We start from the raw sequence: 26845 nt of genomic DNA on the forward strand, positions 1-26845 counted from the left end.
GGACTGTCAAAGTAGACTAGCCACATCCTTACAATATTTGTAATTTTTGTATAGAACTAAATATTGGGATTCTCCCTAAGTGTCTCTCTCAAACTCCTACCCCACAAACCTCACATCTTTTCAAAATGTAACTAAAAATGAACTTAAAGTGAAATTTAACACCATTTTAATTATGCTACTGGATAAACTATCCCCAGAATGTGAGTCATCAATTAGCAGACAAAAAGCAATCATATTTAATATTATTTATCTCACTGTTACCCACAAAAATCCCTCAGCTGATTTTTCTTAAGGTACAGAGATCACGGGATAATAAAATACGCAAGTGAATTAGTGATCAGTGGATGGCAAGGTTATACATATGACACAAATCCAAGAAAACAGCCTTTGGGAAAAGTCAGGAAGGAAAAAAAAAGTCTCACATTATCAGGTACAATTTCAACACTAGAAAACAGCTTTCATTTCATCAGCAGGATGCAGCAACCTCCCAAAACTTGTATCAGAAATAATTTCTTACCAACAAGCCCTCAAGCTTTTGGCAGAACTGGATATGTAACTTTAAAAAGAAAAAAAATAAACTTGTCTGCTGTTGATTTATTTTCATTCAATTTTTCTTAAGACAGATGTCCGCTAATAATTGTATTTATTATAACTATTCCTAAGGTACCCAAATATTGCCCAAATGAGGATTACACTGACAATATTTGGAATCCAAGCACTCAACTTTCACTTAACAGCAGATTGTAACCACTCATCTTTAATACAGAATTACATTGTGTAGAGACTACAGAACTAAAACCAGGGCACTGGAGCATTGCATGCTGGGATTTGTAGATGGACTGCATCTCTGTACTGAACATGGATGGACACAGACCACTTTATACAAATTCAGGCTAGCTTTGATCCATCAGTCTCATTTTGGCCACCTATGAATTACCTAGTCATTCAATACAGTTGTTAATAACTTGGCATTCCTGCCTTGAAAACGTCTCCTTTTCAATATCATTTATTAGGTGGGAACTTTACCTATTGTGCAAGGCCTCGATCCTGCAAACTCACCCATGAGTAAAAGGGAAATAGTGATGAAAATGAATGCTTTCTCCTGATATTCCTCAAACTAAATTTAAGCCAAAACCCTGTTAAAGTCCATATTACAATGAACGTTTGATTATTGGGCATGCAGCACTGCAGCCTGAAAGTACAGAATTGGGTCCAAAAAGGGAAATATTTTTAACCAAGTTTTGAATTTCTCAACAGCACCATATTTGAAGGCTCTTCCTTCCCATGCAGCTTTAGATAGTAGTGAACTCAGTTTAGCTCAACTTGTAGAGTGGGGAAAAATCAAATGTGTATGAAACTCCAGACAAAATTTGGTATTTGTCATCTGCAGAGGTGGCAGTCTGGTCACATTAAAGCCAATGGCAAAATTCCCATCAACTTCAGTGGTGCTAGAATTTCACCCAGGTAATTTAGAAATAACAAAATGCTATTAATCAAAAGGCAATGTATTAAGTTGAGGTGCGGGGAAGAGAAAGATTTATAACTGGAGGAGGCAGGCACTAATGTCATTATAGAAGTGCTCAAAGACAATACCTTGTTGCACCAAAAACAAGAGGCTGTGCAGTCTGCTCAGTGTGACCAAAGTCTAGGCAATTTTGGCAGGCTGAGACACTAACCATTCAGGGTGGGGTTTCACAAAAAAAGAAAGCAACATAACCTAAAGGGAAGATAAACAGTACTGTATTTTTGAATAGTACTATTTTTTTTTTTAAGAAGAGACCTAGTGCCTCCTATGTGAATTGTGATCTCTCTCACCTTTCTTTATATTAGGGAGGAGTAAAGGTCAGGGTTGCCTCATACTTACAGATTTCACTAGCTTCCCCCTTGTTAGACTTTCTGAATATTATCTGGAAAATTGTAATTGAGTGTTAGTCTATGCGAAGAGGCAGATGAACTTCATCTTCCCAGCTGTAATCTCTTCAGAAGGAGACTGATTCTCCTTTCTATATTGAAAGAAGTCTTTAACATGGGGGAATCAATTTATGAGGGATTCTAAGGTGCCTCTTGTGGCTCGCTTTTGTTTGAGCTATCTCATAAATGGAGGTCCGCAGACAAGGTGTCATTTATTTTTAAAGGAAAAACATCCAGGGAAACAAGCCCAGAAAAGAAAATTAATCACCTTAAAGAACAAACTTGTGCTTTTTAGAATATATGCAACTGTCTTGTTTCCAGCCAGTATCATTTGCTGTCAGTGAAGGAAAGTAATGGGCTGAGTCTGATTTTAAGATTTAGTGTTAGCACAACTTAAGGTTTACGGAAGAGATGCTTGTTTGGCTCAGATGAAGATACAACATTGAATCAAAATCAGAAACAATAGGGTTCATCTTACTAAATCTCCAAGAATTATCCTGAAAAGGCCCAATCCTGCTCCCTTTAAAGTCAATCAGTGAACTCCCATTTAGTACAATGAGAGCGGGAACAAACCTAACATTTTGATAGCTTTTCCTGTGAGAGTTCCAACTTGTATTACCAGCATGTAATGTTTGACATCAAAGAGAAGGTCTGTTTTTCACTTAAATCGATACTTTGCTCCATTAATCCCTTTCAAGTAATTTTCTTTAGATCTTGCCATTACAAGGTCCACTTTTTGTGAAGGACTTCATACCCAGTGGAGACTCATGATGTATTCTTTATTTTCCTCTCATTACACTGCTAATTAACAGATCAATACATAGAGGCTAGGAATTAGAGCTGGTTGGGAATTTTCCATCAGAATTATTTTCTGAAAGAAAATGTAGTTTCCACAAACTCAAAAACCTTTCATGGGAGAACTTCAGTTTTGCCAAAATGTTGATTTTCCATTGGAAAAACTGAAACTAATGATTTCAGGGGAGTTCAACCCAAATTGGAATATCTTGGTTTGTTGAATGGACCTGAAACCTTTAATTCTGAGTCAGTTCAACGTTAAATTGCATTTCCCTATTGTGCCACATTGCCCCATGGGAATCATAGTTTGATCCCCCATTCCCTCCTATGGACCGTGCTCCTGGAAATACTACAGCTCCCATGATGTAATATGAACTCTCCTCTGACCAAGCTGTGTAGTACATCATGGAAGTCATGCAGATGTAGGTGCATCATAGGAGACATAGTCCAACCAGGGAGGCTGGCCCATAGGAGATAATGGGGGCCCCAGGCAACCTGAACTTCCAGGAGTCACTTGTACATTAGAACCTCAAAGATATGAGCATCGGAGTGACAGAGTGACCTGTCAACTGGACACCAAGTGAAAATAAAAGTAACCAATCAGGCAAGCAGCAGAACACCCCTCCCCCCAAACAAAACAAACTCTGTATTGTGCCTGTATTACATCTTAAAGGTAGGCACATCTGGGCTGCCTGTTTAATGTTGACTCAAAACAAAGCATTGCAGGTCAATTCAACAAACCAAAATGAAAATATTTTGATTCAGAAGATCAAAATGTTTTGTGTTGATTGAAAATGGAGAAAAACTTTTTCACATTTCCAAATTGAAGTTTTTCAGACTATTTTATTGTGTGAAAACGTTTGGTCTCAACTTTTCACCTCAAAAGCAAATGTTGAAATATCATTATTTCCCAGAGGATGGAATTTCTGAACTTCACTCAACTCTACTATGAATATTTTAGGCTGCCAACCCAGCAAGGCATAATCCAAAAGGTCTGAGGACGGGACTGGGAGCTAGAAATTCCTGAGTGCTAATTCTACCTCTAACGCTGCTTCTGCTCTATAGCCTTGGACAAATCTGATTGCCTCTGCCTCCAATTCACCAAGTGTAAAATGGAAAGAAGGTTTGTTTCTAAATCTCACATGTGTGGTTTGTAATGTTGTCTAGTGACCTGGGTTTGCAAAGATTCAAGCATGTGCTTAATTTCATGGTGTGAGCAGTCCTGCTGACTTCAGTGGGACTACCGAGCATGAGTAGAACATAAACAGCCATACTGGGTCAGACCAAAGGTCCATCTAGCCCAGTATCCTGTCTTCTGACAGTGCCAATGCCAGGTGCTTCATAGGGGGAATGAACAGAACAGGTAATCATCAAGTGATCTATCCCATATCACCCATGCCCAGCCTCTGGCAAACAGAGACCAAGGACATTTCAGAGCATGGTTTTGCATCCCTGCCTATCCTGTCTAATAGCCATTGATGAACCTATCCTCCATGAACGTATCTAGTTCTTTTGTGAACCCTGTTACAGTCTTGGCTTTCACAACATCCTCTGGCAAAGAGTTCCACAGGTTGACTGTGCGTTGTGTGAAGTGTACTCATTCATAAGCCGGTTAGTTTATAAACCGACCACCTCCCGCCCGCCCCTCCCCTCCAAGACGGATAAGTAAAAATGGCAAATTTTTTATGACCCATTCATAAGCTGACCCTATAATTCAGGAGTCGGCAAACTTTGATTTCCAGGCCAAAGAAGGTTTGTTTACCTTGAGCATCTGCAGGCATGGAGGTAAACCTAAGTAAACAAAGAGTCCCGGCTTGCCAGTGGCTTGCCCTGACGGGCTGGGACAGTAACTGATGCGGAAATTTTTTTTTGAGGGGGAGGGGAAGAAGCTGGGGGTCAGAGGAGTCGCCCCTGTGACCACCCACCACATGACCCCACCCCTAACCTGGGACCTCCCCACATGGCCCCTCCCCATGTAACCCCTTCCTTCCCCACCCCTAGCCTGGGACCCCTACACTCTCCCCATCCCTTCCCACCTTAGCTGGGACAGGCCACGGAAGGATGTCTCTGGCCTGGCCAGAGCTGCTCCAGTGGGCTCGGTGATGCCACAGCAGGCCAGCCCCATAGCTGCAGCTGCTTCGGACACTGAGGGGAGAACAGTGTGGCCAGAAGAGGAAAGACTCTGGCCCCGCCTCTTCCCTTCTGGCTTTGCTGTCTGTGCTGTCTCTCCTTGTCCCCTCTGTTGGAGAGAGATGGGACACAGTTTCCACACACCCCCCACCATCTCCATACCCATTCATAAGCCGACCCCCTACTCTGATGCTTCCCTTTTTTACTAAAAAAAAGTTCAGCTTACTTCCTTTTGTTTGTTTTAAGACTGCTGACTATTCATTTCATTTGGTGACCCGTAGTTCTTGTATTATGAGAAGGTGTAAATAGCACTTCCTTATTTACTTCTCCACACCAGTACTGATTTTATAGACCTATATCATATTCCCCCCCCTTAATCATCTCTTTCCTAAGCTGAAAAGTCCCAGCCTTTTAAACCTCTCCCCACATGGAAGTTGTTCCATACCCCTAATCATTTTTGTTGCCTTATCTGTATCTTTTCCAATTCCAATATATCTTTTGAGATGGGGTGACCAGATCTGCATGCATTTATTCCTTTTGTTTCCTATCTTTTAACCAGTTACTGATCCATGAGAGAACCTTCCGTTTTATCCCATGACTCCTTCCTTTGCTTAAGAGCCTTTGGTGAGGGACCTTGTCCAAGGCTTTTGGAAAAATCAAAGTACACTATATCCACTGGATCCCCCTTGTCCACATTTTTGTTGACTCCCCTCAAATAATTCTAATAGATTCATGAGGCATGATTTCCCTTTATAAAAACCAGGTTGACTCTTCCCATCATGTTCATCTGTGTCTGATAACTGTTAATTCTGTTCTTTAAGTTAATTAAGCATGTTAAATTCTCAGAGAATATTTCCCAGAGTCCCACAGGAGGAATTGGGACTCCTGCAGCCTTGTAAATAGTATAAAATAATTTGAATATTTTTAAAAAATCAAGTACTTATTTCATTGCAGGAAAATCCTTTATGAACCATGTATAGAGTTTAGTATATTGTGTACAGTGTGAAATACTCTAATAAAAATGTAATTAAAACCTAATACCATCAGCAGAGGTAACAAAGTGTAACTAACTATACAAGTAACTATACCACAACACTGCTTCTCATGAAGTTAAGGGACAGTACTTTACCTTTGCAGTGGAAAGGCTAATAATGTGCTGATCTTTTTCATTTGTGACAATCTCCATGACACTAAATAAGTGTCCCAACAACTTGCCCACTGGCTTGGTGTTTATATTGGGATGCCATAAACGGAGAACTTTATCATCACCTGTGAACAGAAAATATCCATGACCCGTTCTGTGTCTCTGACATGCAAACTATCGCAAAATAGATTCTAGACAGCCTAGTTTAAAAAAAAATGGGTGCCAGGACTGCAGACATAAATCCTGATTAAATCTTTGTATTTTTCATACCAAGGTCTTGATGCTCAGTTACCTCTAGATACCTTCACACTGCTTAAAGCATACATAACTCACTCTTTAAGGCCTTTTAATGTTGCCAAAGTGGTGTAAAGGTGTAAATAAAATCAAGCCTTTTGTACCCATCTGTGCAAATGTGATGTTTGCACACAATTTAGGAAGCTACTTTTGAAATTTGGTCCTTTTATTATATAGTAGTTTTTTTGCTGCTCATTATTTCAAACATTTTCAGCAAAACCCAAAGCAACACCAGCACACCTGGATTTTGGCTCCGATACAAACCTCAATGTTTAAACCAACTACATTGGGAAGTTTGCTATTTTTCACAAGCCTTTAAAGAGAACCTGGGCCCAATTTCAAACAGATATTAACATATTTATGGTATAGCGTCAAAATCATGCCAGATTTATGGCTTTATTAACAGTTAAATACTGAGAAGCCTTTAGCGCCATATAAAAATTAACTTAGCCCCTCCTGAATAGCTTAAGACACAAAACCAGTTACAACTCGATAGTTATCACTAAGTTTTACTTTGAGTCTCTCCAAACTTGAAGCAGAACTCAGAGAGTAAGAACACGTGGATCAAAACTGCAGGACATTCACACAACCCTCAGAACCAAGTCAGCCAACGTTCACACAGCTTTATTTGTTATTTACTTTGAGAAGAAGTATAATCTTAAAGCTTTTTAGGAAGAGACTGCACAGAGGCATTGTCCTCTAGACCTGGGCCATTCAGCGTATAAGCTAGTGGCTCTCCCAACCTGCTATACAAACACTCTGTTCTGAACAACAACCCAAACTCACCCTCTGCCTGGATTTAGTTCTATTAACAAAGAAAAAAAAGACATAAGTCAGCTCAAATTGTCTCAGGGTTCTTCCCTGAGGACCACTTCATTCTCTCCTCAGAGAGCCACTCCATTCCTCTTTTATACATAGGCGGGGCAATAAGTCATCTGCCTCAGTGAGTCAACAGAATGCATGTAAACCTTTCACAGCTGGACCAACACTTAACCAGGTGGCAAGCACTGTCAGCCTATAAAAATATAGTAACTGGTCTATTGGAGTATTCCAGTGCATTCATTTTGGCACTGTTTGAAATAATTCACCAAATTGCTAAATTATACAAAGCAATCTGGATGAGAAGAAACACAGTTTTAAAGTTAAGATGGTTTAAAGTTTTGGAGGAAATATATATGTCTCCTAGCAGATGGAACCCAATAAAATGCAAATCACAGAAGACAGATATTCTGGCCCATAAGAAATCAAAAGGGAAAAAAAATCCATCACGTGGTAATGAATCAGCTGTGTTTCAACTGTGGCTTTTCAGAGCTTAAATTAGGCCAGTATGGGTTTGTTACATCATACTGGTCCTTTCTCCAGTCTTTCACTGCCTTTTAGATAGAGCGGGGACTAGTAGAGAGGAGACCAGGGATCAGTTCTTGACTTGTTAGTGCATAATTTTGGGTAAGGAAAACAAGGCCAAAGAAAGGCACCTGTTAAAATGAAGAAGATAATGTAAGTTTGTAACTGATTTTCAGATAAAAGGCATTGAGCATGTGGAAAGCAGTATTTATCTTTACATTCATAGGTCCAGTTAGGAGACACATGAAGGGATAAGTCTGTTCATTTTTCTGGTTCATCAGGGAACCGTCAGATCTTAGCTGTCAGTATTACTAACCACTGGTATATAATGCAACGATGCAATCACACAAATGACTGTAATTGCTCCTTTCCCTTTAAGTCACCACATAACTCTGCTCCACAATCTAGGATTTCATTTTTGAGAAGTCTCTCGTCTTTAGGCACAAAATGTGAACCAAGAGTAAGCCGATGCAGGGATGTCTGACTCAGAGTGCAAATAGCCTGAAACAAAAGCTGTCAGAGCAGAAGGAACTGATCCCATTAATCTCAATGGGATAGCTCTGAAGCCCAAAGACAACCATTCACAAGTCCATGTTAGCTATTTCACTACTAGTTGTGTTATCAGAAACATCAAACTATTGGGTTTATCCATTATTGTTGATGCAGTGACACATTGATACAGGGTGCAGTGGGGCAGCTAGTTGTTTTCAAGGCTTGCTGAGGAGGAAGTCAATCCTCACCACTGAATTTAAACTGGTCTCTTCACCCCCACCCTGTCCAATGGGAAGGGAAAGAGGAGATGCCACTGCTCCCTAGTACCAATGTCACCCTCTTCATGTTTTTGAACATCTGCACCTATTCCCCACACATCTGCCAAAAACCCCAGATTCCTTTCTGGGGTGACATCTCTGATGGAGCGATGTGACTGCAATACCAACGTTTGCAGTATATTGGGAATCTGAGAGCACTATAAAATAAATAGATCTGAATATCAGAACACCACAAATTACTTGTATTATGGTAGTGCCTAGAAGCCCCAACCTAGACTAGGGTCCCATCATATTAGGTTTTGGCCACTCACACATAAGTTCCTACCCCAAAGTGCTCACAATCTAAATAGACAAGACAGACAATGGGTTGGAGAAATAAATGTGCTGCCCATTTTACAGATGGAAAACAGAGGCAGAGAGAGACTAAAGGTCAAATTAAAGTGCTCAGCATCTGCAGCTGGTGCCAGATTTTAAAGAAAGCTCATCTCCCATTATGGACATGTAGTGCCCAGAAGCGCTCGTTGTTCTCAGTGGGAATTAGCGAAAAACTAACAACATTTGAGGAGACTTTCAAAAGCACAAATGGCTGTTAGGTGCCCTTCTCCCACTGATGGCCAATGAGAGTTAGGCCAATAGTTGCCATTTGTGCCTTTAGAACGCTCCCTTCTGCCAAGCTTCATCAGAGAAATTATCCAAGACATCTTTTTAGTTAATGTAATAGTTCTTTTGAAAAATACATCCCTTATTAGACCCCAGGTCATACAGACAGTCAGTAGCAGAGATAGGATTTGAACCCACTGTTCCCAAGTACTGAACCAGTACCTACCTAGAAGACCAGCCTTCCCTAGAGAGTCAACTGCTTGTATTTGAGTTCCTTAAAACTTCCATTTTTGAGTCTAATGAGTTCTGCACCTGAAGTCCCAGCTGGCTATAGCACCAGGGACTTTGTTGTAGGTTTTCGGTCCATCTTGCCATAGAGTAACAAGAGGTCTTGTTTATAATGTGTTCAGGAGCAGAGCACTCAGCCTGCAGATTGCAGGAGGAGTTCAGGAGGGAGGGACTCTAGCTGATAGCAGCCTTCATTGAGTGGGACAGTAGATCAGGTGTCACAGAAGGAGCAAAGAGCACCCCAATTGTGTCTACCTTAGGAGTTCAATAATGAAAAAAATAATGCTTTAAGTAACAGTGGATGGGGGACAGCAGACTGTCTCTGAGCAGAAAGAGTGTCCCTCCCACTACATTTCTGAAGATGAACAGAAATGGGGCTTTCTAACACCTCTGCTCTTTGTGCTCTGACAGTGGCAGCAGACGAAGGGCAGGGAGAAAGAAGTGCTGTGTGTATCCAGGGCCCCTAACACAGAGAGTTGCATGAGGCTAAAATCATTAATGTCTATTATGTACTCCAGTATTACCATGAAGAGCAGATGCCACAGAAAAGCCTATCAATAAAATCCATTCAATTCTGTTGTGTTTGTTTAAGTGCAAGGGGTTTTGTTTATTGCTATTTTCAGCTGATCAATTAGTTTTAGTTCTTTTTTCTTGCTTGTGTTAAATAATAAGATTGATTTTTTGGTTGTTCATGATCTACTGCTCTACTGATCCCTGGCACTGAAGAGATAGTTCCTAACCCTGCTCTACAGCAGAGTTACAGAAGCTCATCAGGACACTGGGAAGAACAATTAGGTCTCTCAGTGGTCCAATTATGCTTCTAGGATCAAATACTCTGACATGAAATGCACGGGGATTATGCTCATTCATAAGAAAACATGAGCTGAGAGGGGCTGGATCAGATAGCCAAACATTAGCGTGGCTATACCTTGACTCCATGGAACCAATGGTTTGTATCCCAGTAAGTTCAGTTCAACTCTTCACACTTCCAAGATAAATGAAATAAAAGAGTGTGTGGCTTTCATTGATGAGACCTTAAAAACAGCTGTCTGCTCCAGGGGGATCTTCAAGATCCCCAAATACTTTTAAACTATGTCTAGACTGGAAATTGAACGACAAAACTTTTGTCTTTCAGAAGTGTTAACCGCCGCTCCTCTCAATAGACAAAAGCTTTGCTGCGACAAGTGCCAGTGTGAACAGCGTGTTGTTGGCAGGAGTGCTCTCCTGCCGGCAACGCAAACCACTCATTGGGGGTGGAAGTTTTTTGGCAGCTGGAGAGCGACAAACAGCAGCTACACGACGTGACTTTTAGTGGCAACATGCCCATGTTGCTAAAAGTGGTGTAGTGTAGACGTAGCCTTAGTTTGGCCCAGTGTCCTAAGCCAAAATGTCTCCCTCCCCTACACTTGTTCAGTTTGCATTGCATTGTTTATCCTTCTGCTGCTACTCTTCTCTCAAAAGGTGTCTGCCTTAAGTGATTTAAAATGTCTGTACGATGCTTTGAGATTGCATTGCTACAGCTGTGCCAATGTAATGCTTCTAGTGTAGACTAGCCGTAAGATACAATGCCAGTCATACTGTATGGCAATCCTAGCACACGTTATGCCTATTGTGCTCACTGTACTGTCCTAAAGAGCTGTGAATTCTAGGGTTAAACTTTTTAAGTGGTAGGTGTGTCCCACTAGCATGAGGCACATACCTGTATCTTGATACACTTATTTGAAGAAGGATCCCTCAAAGGCTGAAGGGTCAGACATTTAACTCAATGTAATAAGTTAGGTACAGTATTTTAATTCTGCATTGTTCAAGATTTGGATGTCAAAGAGCTAGCTGGGGAAGGAAGTTGCTATGGTACTATGTCCATCTGGAAGCCAGTCTGTGTAGATCCAAGGGCATATAGCACTGGAAAGTTACACAAACTAAATTTAAAAAACAGAAGTTTTATATTTCTCTAAAGCCATGATTCTAGAGTCTTTGGGGGACACATAAAAAGAATAATCCTTTTGTTGTGCCTTCCATGTTTTCTGTACCTTTTTATACAAAAATAAGCTCTTCTATCTAGGAAATGAAGATGCAAAATCAAAATGATAAAATATTTGTATTATTTAACTGTACCATGATCATTGGAAGGGGAGGGAGGGTGCCAGTGTTCCTGAGAGGGACAGTTATTGACAGGACATCAATAGGAATAGGGAAGTTAGCCTGAAGCAGTTATGCCACATGGCCAGAGCAGTTTGCAGAGTTTAATAAAGTTCCACTTGTTCAACCTAGATTCCCATTCCCCTTCACTCTTTTTGAATGAAACAGTAACTATTTAATCAGTCAACTGTAGCTAATGTTTCCACCCAGAGTCTTCATTAGAACCTAAAAAGTGTCCCTTCCTTTGAGGAGGAAGAGCCTCATTGATACCAAAGTTTCAGAACTTGGACAAAAGCCAACCATCGTGCAATCTGTAACATCAGATGATATCCATTATTCATCTCATATAAATAAAGCAATTACCAGTTTAAAATGATCAGTTATAACTCACAATATTGTAACAAAAATCCAACTAAACCATAACAATTGAATAAGACACATCATTAAATACAATTTCTGATCAACTATCAGCATAATTAATCAAATAGTATCTGTAAATGTGAAAAGTATGTAGGCTCTGATCCTGCAAGCACCTAGGCCTTGTCTACACTAGAACACTGTACTGCTTTAACAAACCAATACAGTTAAAGGGATACAGTCCCCTCTAGTGTGGATCCAGTTATATTAGTAGAAAGAGCTATTCACCTATGAGAAGGGAAATAACTATACTGGTTTAAGTCATCTTTGTACCTGTCTAACTGTGTCCACACTAGGACTTTCACCAATACAAGTATTTTGATAATTAACAAAAAAAAGTCACACTGCTAACCAAAATAGTTATACCAGTACAACTCTTGAAGTGTAGACCAGACCTTAGGCCCTGTCCACATGAAAGGAAGGATATTTCCCCCCCCCCCCTCCACTGAAGTTATCTTAACACAGTTGCAAATTCCCTTTAACACTACATAGGCTTGAGTATTAATGCTAGAAAACAACCAGCTAACATGATTGTAAAGGTGTCAAACTGTGTCTACACAGGTGTTGCAGAGATGTTTCCAATTGTGTTTAACTAACTTGATTAAGCTAAACTGATTGAAAAAAACACCTTTTTCATCATATAGGCACACCCTATGGAGCTTAACCTTAAAACTGAGAAAGCCAGATAGGAGAGAGATAGGGAGCCACAGTGGGATGAAGCAGATGGGGTCTGGAGGGAGGAGTGGCAGACAGAGCACAGTGGGAGAAGTAGTTCTAGGCAGTGAAACAGCATTGTAAAATATGGTTGAGCACTGGGGAAGAAATGGACTGGACAGTGCATCAGTCCTGCAGCAAGTATCAGAGGGTAGCCGTGTTAGTCTGGATCTGTAAAAGCAGCAAAGTATCCTGTGGCACCTTATAGACTAACAGACGTTTTGGAGCATGAGCTTTCGTGGGTGCATCTGAGGAAGTGGGTATTCACCCACGAAAGCTCATGCTCCAAAACGTCTGTTAGTCTATAAGGTGCCACAGGATTCTTTGCTGCTTTTACAGTCCTGCAGCCTTCTTTAAGGAACATGGAGATTAGTAAGAAATGGGTGGAGTCACACCACTGATTGATGCCAATGGTTCTTGGGTCAGAAAGGGTGGTAACGGGGAACTGTTAAGAACAGGTCAGGGAGCATTTCTCAAGTCAGCAGGAGAGGAGTCACTGTGGAAGGGTGAAGATGCAATCCTGAGGTCATAACTCATAAGGGACTGTGGGTGGGAGAAGGTAAGGAAATAAGTGTTGCAGTTAGGAGAGGTGGCGGGGTCATTTTATGTATTCCCAAACCTGGTCTCTCCTCTTTTATTAAAGACATAGGAAGCAATGTGTGAATCAAATCCAGACTGAGCACTCACCACTTTGCCAATCAGGGACGATGGCCACATTGCACTAGGCACTGTACACACATATAACAAAGTCCTTGTCTGCAGGAGTTTACAATTTAAATACTTATTATAATTACCAACCTTTTAAATTATGATTACTGGAGTTTATTTAGTGAAAAAATACAATCAATGAATCTATTTGGCAGAAAACACTGACAAACATTACTAGGTCTTCATATATAATACAAACATTTTACTTACCCCCAGTAACAATGATATTTGCTTTTCCACAGTATGTGAAGGCATTAACTCCTCTTGGGACAGAAAACTCCCTGACAGGTCTGTAATGATTAACAAGTCTTTTGATCAGGTGGGAAATTTTGGTCAAAGTAGAATCTATAGCAATTCCAGTCTGTTTTTCTGAAGACTTCATAATGTGTGGGGGTTGGCAAGGACTATTTTATCCAGAAACACAATTTGAACTGATGGCACAAAAATCAGTATGGACTGGAAGGAGAGACTGTCTGTGCTGGACACTCTTGGACAAAACAGACAGATAGTATTCTACCATGTTTAACTGGTTATTTTCACAATACTAAAGTATTTCTATATATAACATAGACAGTACCTTATTAAAAGGAAATTGATTCATACAGTTGTTTAAATTCAGTAACTAGCATTAGCAATAAAACTGGACCAGGTTAGCTTTTCAGTTTAAATAGCATGGTTTCTTATCTTGAACAGCTGAAGCAATATAAGCCTATAGCAAAGGTACCCCATTCCCCTGCAATAGCACCCTAAATTGCAGCCAAGGTCAGACTAATTCTTTATATACTTGTAAAACCATTGGAGACCACAGGTCCCAGGAAACAATGCTTCATCTTGATCCAAGAATATTCCAGTCAAATTCAAGATGGAGTACTGAATTCTACAATTAGTGGCTCTTTCTATATTAGAAACTAGGATGGCAGTGACAGCCTCAATTTTATATAAATCAAGTACAGCCTCTCTTGTGCTGCTTTGATACAAGGATTATGTTACTTGTATTACATGCTTGGTAATAACATGCAAAGATTCCAAAACTAAACTAGCTCTTTATTATGAGAACTTTTTAGAGGTAATGCAACTTTAGTTAGTATTCCAGCCATGTACACACAGACTGACTTCACTGTGTCTCCTCCAAACTCCTCCCTCCAATTTCCATGCAGATTGCTACCATCTGAATGTTTTCTTAAAAACCTGAATCCAACAAATACCTATTTAAGGTGTGGAAATGCATGACAGGAAATACTTGTTATTGCCAGTATGCCCAGAGTGTACATAGGTCAATGTGTAGGGCCCTACCAAATTCATGGCCATGAAAAACGCATCATGGACCATGAAATTTAGTCTTCCCCCATTCTCCCCCCATGAAATCTGGTCTTTTGTGTGGTTTTCCCCTATACAATCCAGATTTCATGGGGGAGACCAGTCTTTTTCAAATTGGACTCAAAAGGGAGTTGCCGGGGGTCACAAGATTATTTTAGGGAGGTCATGGTATTCTGCACTGCCTTCAGATGTAGGCAGCTGAAGAGCAGCAGCTGTTGACCAGGCATCCAGCTCTGACGGCAGCGCCTCCCATCATCAGCACAGAAGTGAAGCTGCTTACTTCTGGGCAGCCAGAGAGTGGGCCAGCTCTGCAGGCAGCAGCACAGAAGTAAGGGTGACAATATCATACCACAACTTCTGCACTGCTGCTGGCAGTGGCTGTGCCTTCAGAGCGGGGCTCCTGGCCAGCATTCACTGCTTTCCAGCTGCCCAGCTCTGAAGGCAGCTCTGCTGCCAGCAGCAGCACAGAAATAAGGGTAGCAATACTGCGAACTCCCCTATGATAACCTTGTGACCCCTCTGCCCCACAACTCCTTTTTGAGTCAGGACTCCTACAATTACAAAACCATGAAGTTTGAGATTTAAATAGCTGAAATAATGAAATTTATGATTTTTTAAATCCTATGACCATGAAATTGACCAAAATGAACTGTGAATTTGGTAGGGCCATATTGATGTGTGTGAATGTCTATTTTTCCTTTGTATTCCGGCTAGCAGACTTTTCCATTCATTTTGGAGTGGCTCAAAATAACCATGGACCATGAAAACATTAACTTGGACCAGGGGTAAATTTTAAAAAGATATGTTTAAAGATTCTGACCCTTTAAGATAACTTTTGAATTCAAAAGAAATAGTTTGTACTTTCTGGGCAGGAATAGATATGAGGGTGACTATAAAATTAATTTTGTTATGCAACCCAGACAGAATATGTATAATGCGGGAAGCAGCACAGGCCAAGGGATGTGCTGGCCGCCACCTCCCGCCACCCCCATTTGCCTGGGACGGTGAACCATAGCCAATAGGAGCCACGATCAGCCAAACCCCGTGGACACGGCAGGTAAACAAACCGGCCCGTCTCACCAGGGTGCTTACCTTGGTAAGCCACATGCCAAAGGCTGCCGACCCCTGCCTTAATACCAGCTGTTTGTAAATTATCAGTTTGCTTAGGCCTGGTCTACACTACGCTGTTAAACCGATTTTAACAGCTTTAAATCAATTTAACGCTGCACCCGTCCACACTACACTGCTCTTTATATCGATTTAAAGGGCTCTTTAAATCGATTTCTGTACTCCTACAAAACGAGAGGAGTAACGCTAAAATCGATATTACTATATCGGATTACGGTTAGTGTGGACGCAAATCGACGTTATTGGCCTCATTATTTTACAGTAGCTACCCACAGTGCACCGATCCAGAAATCGACGCTAGCCTCGGACCATGGACACACACCACCGAATTAATGTGCCTAGTGTGGACGCGCACAATCGACTTTATAATATCTGTTTTATAAAATCGGTTTAAGCTCATTCGAATTTATCCTGTAGTGTAGATGTAGCCTTAGACATCAACAGTAAGATCCCCTGATGTTGGACAATGGCTGCTTACCTTACTCCCTCCTAACAAGGAGTCCTGGACTCCAAGAAGACAAAGAAAGAAGGGAGGCTTTTATACCTAGAAGGGAAGTGTGAGTTTTGAACTTAAGACCTTGGGCCTTCTGGGAAATATAGTTTAGTAACTGGGTATCCATATTGTTTTAGACACTGCTCTTGTGATTGTCTAAAGTAAAGAATGTAGGGAATTTTTGTATTAAAAGATAAGTTCTGTGTGCAGCATGAGAGGTTTTGGGAGAAATATTTTGTGTGACTGGTTTGATTTTTGGTAATAGAAAGGAAGAATTTAATTCTTTGGGTGAGGCAACTTCCTACAAAAATGGTTACGCCAAACAGCCAAAAGAGTCTTTTTTCAATACAGTTTAGGTAGTGTCACTGAGAACACATGAGCAGACATAAACTCTAAATCCCTAATGCTTCAGTAAACTCTGAGCAGTCAGATCCCATGTGAGTGTGTGGAACTCACTACAGGATTAAAAGAATCTGAATGCATGGTTATGAAGTAAAATAGCAAACAACTCCTTATGTGAGCTCCAAGTGGTTTATTTTAGGATTTTGCCATCTATTTCTTTTTTAATTCTTAAAATGGAGAGTTCTTTTTATATAATCCTTACTTGATTCTTCAAGGAGTGATTCTAACCTTCTCCTACAGGAATGAGGATGGCCTGCAACAGGAAGGCGGGTGACATTCACTCCAGATATGAGTCCAGACCTATCCCACATCCTTGCAACCAGGCACCTGCTCTGATTCCTGCCACACATTCCCCTTCTTAGCCTCTTTGTAAAGAAAGAAGACAATCCCTTTCCAGGCATTAGCCACCTAGAAACTGCACAGTTCCATAAGGATTAAGATAACTAAAACTACACTGATCACCAAGCTTTCTTCCCGAACCAAACAGTGGTTCCGTAGTTAATTGGGATAGTCATTTTGTTTGCATCATGTAATTAAATGTTTGAGACACAATTACTTATACAGAATGGTCATTTAATATATTTCTATTTTTAGGGTTACAAATTTCATTTTAACATTTGTGTATTCTGCAAATGTCTAAATATAATTTCATCCAGCTTTTGTCTGAAGCTCCTTTGGGAAATGTACTTCTTCCAACAACTGGAGACACATATACAATAAATGATTAATGCAGAAAAACCCTAAAGGAACCTTTGCATTTAAATGATATATAACACAGTATACAGTGGTGGTGCATGCACCTCTGACTATATTTTTGACACTTTCTCTCTCTCCCCTCCTCATCTTTCTTGGGGTGTTTTCAACTTTCTAAACCTCTGAACACCTTCAAATAGCATTTCCAGGCTCTGCTAGTGACCCAGTGAGTGATCTTGCTCAATTTGACCATTTTACTTTCTCTCATCTAAAAAAATACACCGAATACCCATAAAACCAGAAGTTATGGGCTTGATGCAGGAATTACTGGGAATATATGGCCTGTGTTATGCAATGGATGAAACTATAGGATCATAATTGTTGCTTCTGCCCTTAAAATTCTACCTGACAAAGAGGCTGTGAGTGGATCTAATGTTTATAGATTCTTGAATGAAAAGCATTATTTATAGTTTCTACTCATGTCAAATTTAGTATGTCCATATTATTTCATTTCTTAATTTTGTCATAACTTACTTTCCCCAAAATCACAGTCTGGTATAAATCTACATAGCCGAGCCAATTTAACCATGGCTTTTATTGCATCATTAGTGACGTTCTTTAATAAGTTCAACTACATGTTAAATACCACCACCAAAAATATTTAATTCCTTATCTATTTTTCATATATTCATATATGCATTTTCATCATGAGCAAATGAATTCATGTGCAATATATTTGAATTTATGTAGAAAAGTAGAAAAGCAATGTGTATTATTTTTCAGAATAAGTTATTACAGCATTTCAGGTAAAATCATCCAGTTGTTTTGTTTGCTTGGTAAATTTGCCTCCTGATGAAAACCCAAAGCAGAGACAGACCTTGAAAACAAAATTTATTTTTAAAGGTTATGTGAAAGAAAATAACATGGACAGTCCTTGGCATTTAAAAGTTAATGAGCAAAAACCAATATACTTTTATGAGGGCTCATTCTGTAGAGCTTTGCATGACTAATTCCAATTATGTCTTAGTTTTAATTAGCCATCTTTTACAAAAGACATAGCTACTGTAATTATAGAATTCTGAAATGTACTAATCTCCTATATGGCTCTTTCAATGAAGAGTTTGTGTTCCACTATGACATTCATGGCTCTACTTACAGGTTGTCCTCTAGTCTCTTTAAGTCATCCAAAACGAACGAATGAACACTGTCTAAGGAGCAGGATCCAAAACAATTCAGGGCAGAGATAAACTTAACCTTCACAACCCAGTCATCATGGAGTTTTCGTTTAATACTGGGGAGAAAAAGTAGGTGGTTATTGTATAATATATGTGTGTGTGTGATAATAATGAGGACTTCCAGGTTGACATTAAAAGTGCACACAATTAACACTTGCAATTTACAGAAAGAGAGGTGAGATACCTTAGATCAGTGGTGGGCAACCTGTAGCCCATGGGCGCACATGGCCCGTCAGGGAAATCTGCTGGCCGGCTATGAGACATTGTTTACATTGGCATGGCTGCCCGCAGTTCCCAGTGGCTGCAGTTCGCCATTCCCAGTCAATGGGAGCTGCGAGAAGCGGCGCGGGCTGTAGGGCCCACCAGCGGATTACCCTGATGGGCTGCAGGTTGCCCACCACTGCCTTAGATCCACCAGCTCCAAAGCCATAGGCATCTAATACTGGACATAATGACGCATTTCTTTAATATAGAGACAGAGTAGGGCCTGTGGCACACAACTAAGCAGTTCTGATTCCATCTAATAGAGGACAATAGAGTTACACCAGAGTAAAACTGGACTAAAGCAGTGGTGAACTGGGCCCATTGGTTCTTACTCTGTAGCAGCTCTGTGTGCAGATCTCCCATTGAAAACAATGGGGTTGCCGTCACACAACAGCTAGAAAATCAGGCTCACTCTTTTAAAAGCTATTTTCATTCTTATGTTAGGCAAGGTCCATTTTTAAGCACTTTTAGAAGCACAGATCATAGAGAACCAGAGTTTAATTATTTGATGAAAACTGCTAAAGTGGTAGTATTTTACTACAAACAACTTACTTCTTGAATTTCCTGGAATCCAGGATCTGCAATTGTGATTTCTTTTTGGCTTTGGATTGCTTTAGTCCAAAGTCATCGCTGGTCACTGTAAAAAGGTTGACATGACCCCCATCATCTCCCATTAGGATGTCATCCTTAGCTAGCTGATCTCCTAAATTCACCGTACAAACACAGAGCAGACAATGTTCCATTGGTTTGATGATAAAGCAATTATCCTGTGAAATACAGTAAAGAGTTTATTTGATATTGCACATGAGCCCTAAAGCAACTGAGCATAGTCTCTATGATGCTCATCCATTTATATCAATGTCTAATTCTTGTCTCAGGGTTTTCAAAATCTTGCCATTCCAGCTCTTTTGTGATACCAGATACTCATGCAGCTGGTAAATCAATGGGAGTTTTGCTATGGACTTCACCGGAGCTTAGATTTCACCCTGAGTATTAAAGATATTTTGTTGTGTTTGGATTAGGAAATATTAACAATAAATATAACAGGAGAATTCATCATGCTAAATGGTGTGCCAATATATTGTGAATTAGGATCTTGTTTGTTTAAAAACGTGTTTCTTTGTGAGGAAAAATGTGGACTGGTACAGTATTAGAAGTCAAGTGGCAGGGACCAACAGAAGTGGGAGATATGCTGGCAGCTTGTTAGACTTGGGGCAGATTCTATAGTGGGATTTTGAATCATCTGGATTCTATTGTTCATTGACTTTATCGCCTCACTTCCTTTTGTATTCAATAGAAAATGTACTTGCCATGCCTACCTTCTGTGCGTGTGAGACAGCAAAATGCAGCTGGCTTCCATTCAGAGTTATGTTGTTAAAACAATACAACACTTAGGACATAACTGCTTGCATCCACACTGACATTGTGGGTTTGTTCACATCATAGTATTTAAGAACTGATACTTTTGAGATAATTTCTTTTACCTTTTTGAAGGCAATTTCTTGATTTGACACCTACACTCAAGATGTGTAGGACTTTAATAGTTCATTCCATGGTTTTGTCACTATAGAAAGGTCTTGTAGATATTGACCAAGGTAATTTGCATCATAGAATCATAGAATATTAGGGTTGGAGGAGACCTCAGGAGGTCATCTAGTCCAATCCCCTGCTCAAAGCAGGACTAACACCAACTAAGTATCTGAGTTCTAATACATTAGTTGGTGCATTCAATTCTCAAACTTCTTTTACTTTCTCAGAGCTAGGACTCATTCCATCTTTGTTTATTCTCTGTCCTAAAAACTTGATTTGGGGTAGGCAGAAAACACACTTTTCCTTATTTAGCTTCAGTCTGAACTGACTGATTAGGTTAGAACTGAATTGAGGGCTCTGTTGTGTTCTTCCATCAAAGACCCATATATCAAAATATTGTTCATTACAGCTATAGATTTTTCCAAAGACACATGGGAAAACTGGAAAGGGACACAAATGGAGTTGTAGTTTTCATAAACAATAATGAAAGCTGTTAGTGTGTGATCCTTTGATAACATACACTCTGAATGCAAAGTTTTTGTCTTTGTAGGTTGTTTCTGTGATGAACTGGCCCATGCAGTTCAGAATACCTCCAGAACTAGTCAGAGCTGTGTCAGGTGACTTCAGCTCTAGGAGAGGTTGAAGATGACTGTAAATCCCTTCTGAGATGACTGTGATGTTTGCTTCTGAGTCAATTTTAAAGTCTATAAGCTTTCCATGAATATTCAGTTTCACTCTCCAGTCAGGCTTTGTGTCATCACATGTGATAGATCCATAAACAATGGCTCTTACTTGTCTGTTATATGAGTCAACTCCCTGACTGCTCTGATGAAGCAAACTGCAAAATGACCATATTTTGTCCATTTATTATACCTTGCACCTCCAGTGAAACATACATTTGTTGAGTTATGAATTTTTCCACATCTTGTGCAAGCAGACTGACAGGCTTTGGAGTCTGACTGGAATTTTACCCTCTTAGGCTGGGAGTTTCTGGTTTTTCAAGTTGCTCCTGCCTTTTGTTCTTCTGTTTGACCAGTTCAGACTGCTTTACCATCTGTACAACTGTGGACAGGGTTTGGTCTGTTTTTAATGGTAGCTGCTGTTAAAGATTTTTATCTTTTTGCCCAATAACCAGCCTGTTTCTGATATTTTCATGTTGTGCAAATCCAAGATCACAGTTGTCAGCCAATGGATACTGAACATTTATAAGACATTCAACACAGCTCCCTGGTTCTTGGATTCTCTGGTGAAAACATGCTCTTTCATAAACCACATTTCTCTGAGGCATAAAGTGTCCATCAAACATATCCAGAACTCTTTCATAATCATCTTTGTGATGGTCTTCAATAAAGTCAAAGGATTTAAAGAAATACTCTTCCTGCTTCCCCATAGCATAAATTAAAGAAAATACCTGAAACTCCCAGTTTCCTATGGAGCTTTGTAGCAATTCAAAATCTTGCAAAATACTGCTTTCTTTGTGTCCATTGTGAAGGTTTGTCACAGTTGGAGTTTTCTGGGGGCATTGAAGAGTGGCATGTTCATGAGATCCTGCAGCCTTTATTGCTTTTTCTTTCTGTTTGCAACTTTTGTTGCTATTCCTTCTGTCTGCAATCTTTGTTGTTCCTTCCTTTTTTTTGCAACCTTTGTTGCTGTTTTCCTTCTGTTTCTTGTTGTCCCCTAGCACTAATCACACTGCTGAAACCATGTCATGTACTTCTTGTACATAGCAGGTTTCAGGGCTGCAACTAGCAGGTCAGGATTCTGTATCAGATACAGACTGACTACAGACCATGAGGAAGAGGATGGGTAGTGGGGAGACTGATAGAAGTTGTAGTCCCCTGCTTAATAGATCCATCACACTATTAAGCTACTCCAGAAGAAGGCTGAATTAAACTTCTTTTGAAGACATGTACACTAGTCCTGAAGCCTCAAACATTTCACTTGTTGCAGAGGGAAGGCCATTTTATTCATTTATTTGCTAATTCTTCTGTAGGAACTCATTGTCACTCAATAGAATTCACCATACCGGACAGTTGGAACAGGGCTATATGATGTGAACACAGAGGATTCTTTAGTGTGTTAGGTTTTCTTTAACATTTGCATGATCCAAAACAATACCTGGCAGCTGCCTTGTGATTTATAATCCCAGACGACAACAGTCCTTTCAGTTACAGCAACAACCCGTTTGATCTGAGTAAGATAATCACATCCAGTAACCCAGGAACTATCCTGATGAAAGAAAAGGGATGGTTGAAAAATTTAGTTCATGAGTAGGTCTCCTAGGTGCTAGGATAATACAAATAATCATAGGATATAGATCTTTTATTTTAAGTTTCTTGTACATTTGATTTCATGAAAGGACGAATATACAACTTATAAATTTGATGAAACCAGAGACAGTGTCAGTAGACACTGTGTAATGTAGTTTTGCCAATGCACTTCTGTTTGACCTATTGTTACAGTTCTGGGCTAGAAATTGTAGATTTTGCCATGGTTTGGTGATGAGAGCCAGTGACCACTAAGGACTAAGTTAATACAATCACATTTGTTTTTATCTGGGGGCAAAGCCAGCCTCACCTTCTGGCACTGCAGAGGTCCCACTGGTGGTGGAAGCAGTGCAATTCTATTTTGCAGTAGGAGAGGAAAGATGGGGGTGTGCACACCTTAAGTGTTGTGGATCCTAGATGTGCAGGGACTCCTTGCATAATAGCACAGAGGGTGCCAGTGAGAGTGATCTATGGGCATGTGAGGCCACACAAGGGGGCCACATTACAAGGGCAAAGGGTTACTTTGAAAACTGAGCTAAAGCAGTTTTAATTGAACACTTCCAGAGCTGTCCCACAGGCTCGTGTGGGAGATGCCCACCTCAGACTACATGTAGGATTTGAACTTAGGTTTCTGGAGGTAAAAGGATAGGTCACTAATCCTTCAACCTACTATGCAACTTTGACCTCTACATGCCCCAAATTCACATATTTTCAGGGTTAAATCATCCCATTCTATCTACAGGCAAGACCTCAGATGAGTGACAGAAATGAACAACTTTCACTGCTACAGAGCAGAAATATTAGTCTGCTGAGTTCTTCTAAATTCCTGTTAGTGCATTAGGAGAGACCCATCCCACCTGTTTAAGCAAATGAGATTCCCAAAGGAAGTGTCAGTTTGGCCCAAGAAGAGGAGCTACTTTTAGCTCAAAGTACCATAAATTTCTGTTGTACTAGCATGGCTTTTAGTGTATAAAAGATGTTTCACCTCTTGCATTAAATATATATAAATACACAGAAGCCTCCTTATATGTGAATCCAGTAGCTAGATGGATATACAGTATATCTTTCCATCTCCATCAACACGCCAAGCAAGACTACTATTGTATAGGTCCCAGTGCAAACAACAGCACTTGAAAAACATCAGGTCAGATTCTTGGCTGATGTTATTCAGGATAGTCCCCCCTGGCTTTAAAGGGAGCTCTGCTGATTTATGCTAGCTGAGAACCTGACCTATAACATGGATTTGGGACAACCTTTAGAAAATGTTAATTGCATTAGAAGTGTTTGATAGGCAGCTGCTGGTACTGCTGGGACTTATGTTGAGGAAACTGTCCCTACCCAGGAAGATGCATAAGATCAGCCCAAGAGTGCTGTGAGAGCTGCGGCTTCTGATTCAACCTTAAGACTTTGGGGATGGGGAATATTTTTCCTTCAGCCTGCCTACCAAATATCAGCTATCTCTGTGTGTGTGTGTGTGTATACCCATTTCTGAGCATTACTGATGATGTACTCTATTGTAGGTAGCTGGGAAATGTTGGTGTTTCACAGGTTTTAATTATTGTTTGATAATTTTCACAGAAGGTCTTGTTACCTGAGAATAGTATGTGTATGTGGGGTCATTTTAGGCATTTGTAATAAATAATAACAACTCATATACAGCTCTTTTCATCAGCAGATATCAAAGCACTTTACCAAGGAGATATCATCCCCATTTTATTGATGAGGAAACTGAGGCAGCAGGAAGAGAAGTTACTTGCCTAAGGTCACGCAGCAGACCAGTGACAGAGCTGGGAATAGAACTCAGATCTTCTGCATCTTCGTCCAGTGCCCTAGGTTGCTAATATGTTAATCAGTAAGGAAAGGGTCTACTTTATGGTTAGGTTTGTTATTCAATATCTATAGTACGAGCCTGGACTGCTGTGACAAGGTAAAGGGTTAACAGGCTGTCAGATGCCTGCTCAAGGCAGAGTATAAAAGGAAGGGAAAGCTGAACCAAAGAAGAACTAAGAAGAAAATTCCCCTCATGGCTGGTTAGAGTAAGGGAAGTCTCTGGGAATTATTGACCAGCATTTTTCAGTTGATTTCTTTTCATACTGCAACTGTTGTGCAGGCAATAAAAAAAGTCCCAAAGAAAGGACCTTGAAAGACTAATGCCTGAAGCTTTATTTCCCTTCCTTGGCTAGTGAAAATGCTGACTAGCTTACAGTTGCATTTTAGCATGCCTAGGAAAAGTAAAAGAAAGAACATTCTCATAACTACAGGCTTGTCTACACCTAAAACACTGCAGACATGCACCTGTGTTGCTGTTGCACGTAAGTTAAGACACTATCCGTGCATACAGGAGGGGATTCTCCAGTTGGTGTCGGTAATCCACCTCTCTGAGAGGTGGTAGCTAGGTCGACAGGAGAATGCTCATGATTTGAATAGCTCCAACTAGGTATTACTGGATTAGTTCTAGTCAATTCTCTCTCTCCTGTGAGAAATTCTGTTCATTTACACCCATGGGCAGTGTGTATAAGGGGGTTGAGGAGGCTTAGCATCCCCCAAAAACAGTGGCCCTGCAAGGGGTAAAATGCTGGCTCATCTCCCTTTGGAGGTGTGCCAGCCCACAGCGTTTGGAGCACTGCCACCAGAAGCTACTTAGAAATGTAGGGGGCCACCAGCACCAGTGACCCTGTGACGCTGCACACGCTCCGCCTGTGCTCTGCCCTGAGGTCCCACTCCTGCTCGGCCTCTTCACGCCAGTGGCAGAAAGGAGCGAGCAGTGGACAGAGGTGGCTCTAGATATTTTGCCGCCCAAAGCACGGCAGGCAGATTGCTTTCGGAGGCTTGCCTGCGGGAGGTTCCCAGTCCCGTGAATTTTGCGGCAGCCTGCAGGAGGTCCGCCAAAGCCACAGGAGCAGCAGACCGTCCACAGGCATGCTGCCAAAGGCAGCCTGCCTGCCGCCCTCGCGGCAAGCGACAGAGCACCCCCTGTGGCTTGCCGCCCCAGGCATGCGCTTGGTGTGCTGGTGCCTGGAGCCACCCCTGGCAGTGGATGGGGCAGGGCCTTGAGGGAAGAGGCGAAGCGGGGGTGGGAAGAGGGAGAGTGAGGGTGGGACTTCAGGGGGCTGGACTATGGTCCAGCCACTGCTGGGCCCCCTTTCTAGAGAGCTTCCAGCACTTGTGTAAGCCTCCCCAAACAAAAGAGTTTACAATTACATTTACATCCTCTTGGGACATTCAAGCTCTAGGTGATTGGACTTTCCTAACTCAGTCAGGGGATGGACCTTCCTAATTCAACCAGGGGAGGAGAAACCTGGTGTTTCAGAAGATAAATTACCGCATTCCACTGCCCTGTGGAAGGAGAAATCTTATAATACTAGAGACAAAAGAGGTGGAAACAAATGTTTTCTCCTCCATGTAGTTACACATCCTTGTTGGAGATAATTAATTCTGCAGTGGAATTTTCAAAAGCATAAGTGACTTAGGTGCACAAGCTCCAAAATTAATGGAATGTGTGCTCCTAAATCACTTAAATTAGAATGGTAAGATTTTTTTGGCAGTCAGAAGTCATCACCTCCTGTAGCGAAAATCTTTCATATACAATTGAAACTCTCTCCCTGCCTCCTCTTTTTATGGAAAAACTATTACATCTTTGGTGACACAAAAAGATAAAAAAGCATGTACAAATCTCTATACCACTGGCTCAAAAATGGATATTTTGACTGACACAAAGTGTGGAGGTTAATTTTCCAGAGCATGAAGTTTGAGTTTTATCAGATATTACTCACTCCAGTACCCAAGAGAAAAATATTTTTAGCTCTGGTTCCCACTCTATAGTGCATTCATATGAATTTCAGACTCCTTTCCACTTGCTGATGTCAGGTAGCTCATAATACAATTTTGTATTTGTTTTACAATCACAAGCAGCTGGGGTGTGCACCTTATGTAGAGTAAGAATGAGAAATATAATAAATTATGAGTGATTTGTATTCAGTGGAGTTGAAATAGGAATTGTTAGTATCCTCTTAGATCTACGTTTTCATTTTTACTTCTGACTGAATGTAAACATGGCTGTCTTTAACATTCAGAGTTAGACCGTTTATTAAGAAAAAAGAGAGGTGATGTTGTGTGGAAATTTTCTGTGGATTTTTGTGTTTTTATGTAATGTGGAGGTTTTCTTTACAAAGCATATAATCTATGCACCCTTTGTCTGCTGGTAAGAGCAAGAGCCAGAGGTTATGAATGCCTTCACTTCCGTTAAATCACTGCTCACTTTA

General features: G+C 40.6%; 1 protein-coding gene across 1 annotated transcript in view; it reads right to left on the minus strand.

Moving 5' to 3' along the window:
• WDR64 (WD repeat domain 64) overlaps positions 1–26845 on the minus strand; it is a 137690-nt gene that overhangs the window by 81703 nt on the left and 29142 nt on the right. Inside the window, exons 6-10 of the mRNA XM_050951595.1 lie at positions 22435–22545; positions 19339–19553; positions 18444–18578; positions 13465–13544; positions 5966–6105 (exon numbers count right to left, since the gene is read on the minus strand). Of these exons, the coding sequence (XP_050807552.1) occupies positions 5966–6105; positions 13465–13544; positions 18444–18578; positions 19339–19553; positions 22435–22545 (681 nt within the window). The remainder of the gene's footprint in view (positions 1–5965; positions 6106–13464; positions 13545–18443; positions 18579–19338; positions 19554–22434; positions 22546–26845) is intronic.

Source organism: Gopherus flavomarginatus, chromosome 4 (assembly GCF_025201925.1).
Source record: "Gopherus flavomarginatus isolate rGopFla2 chromosome 4, rGopFla2.mat.asm, whole genome shotgun sequence".
NCBI lineage: Eukaryota > Metazoa > Chordata > Testudines > Testudinidae > Gopherus > Gopherus flavomarginatus.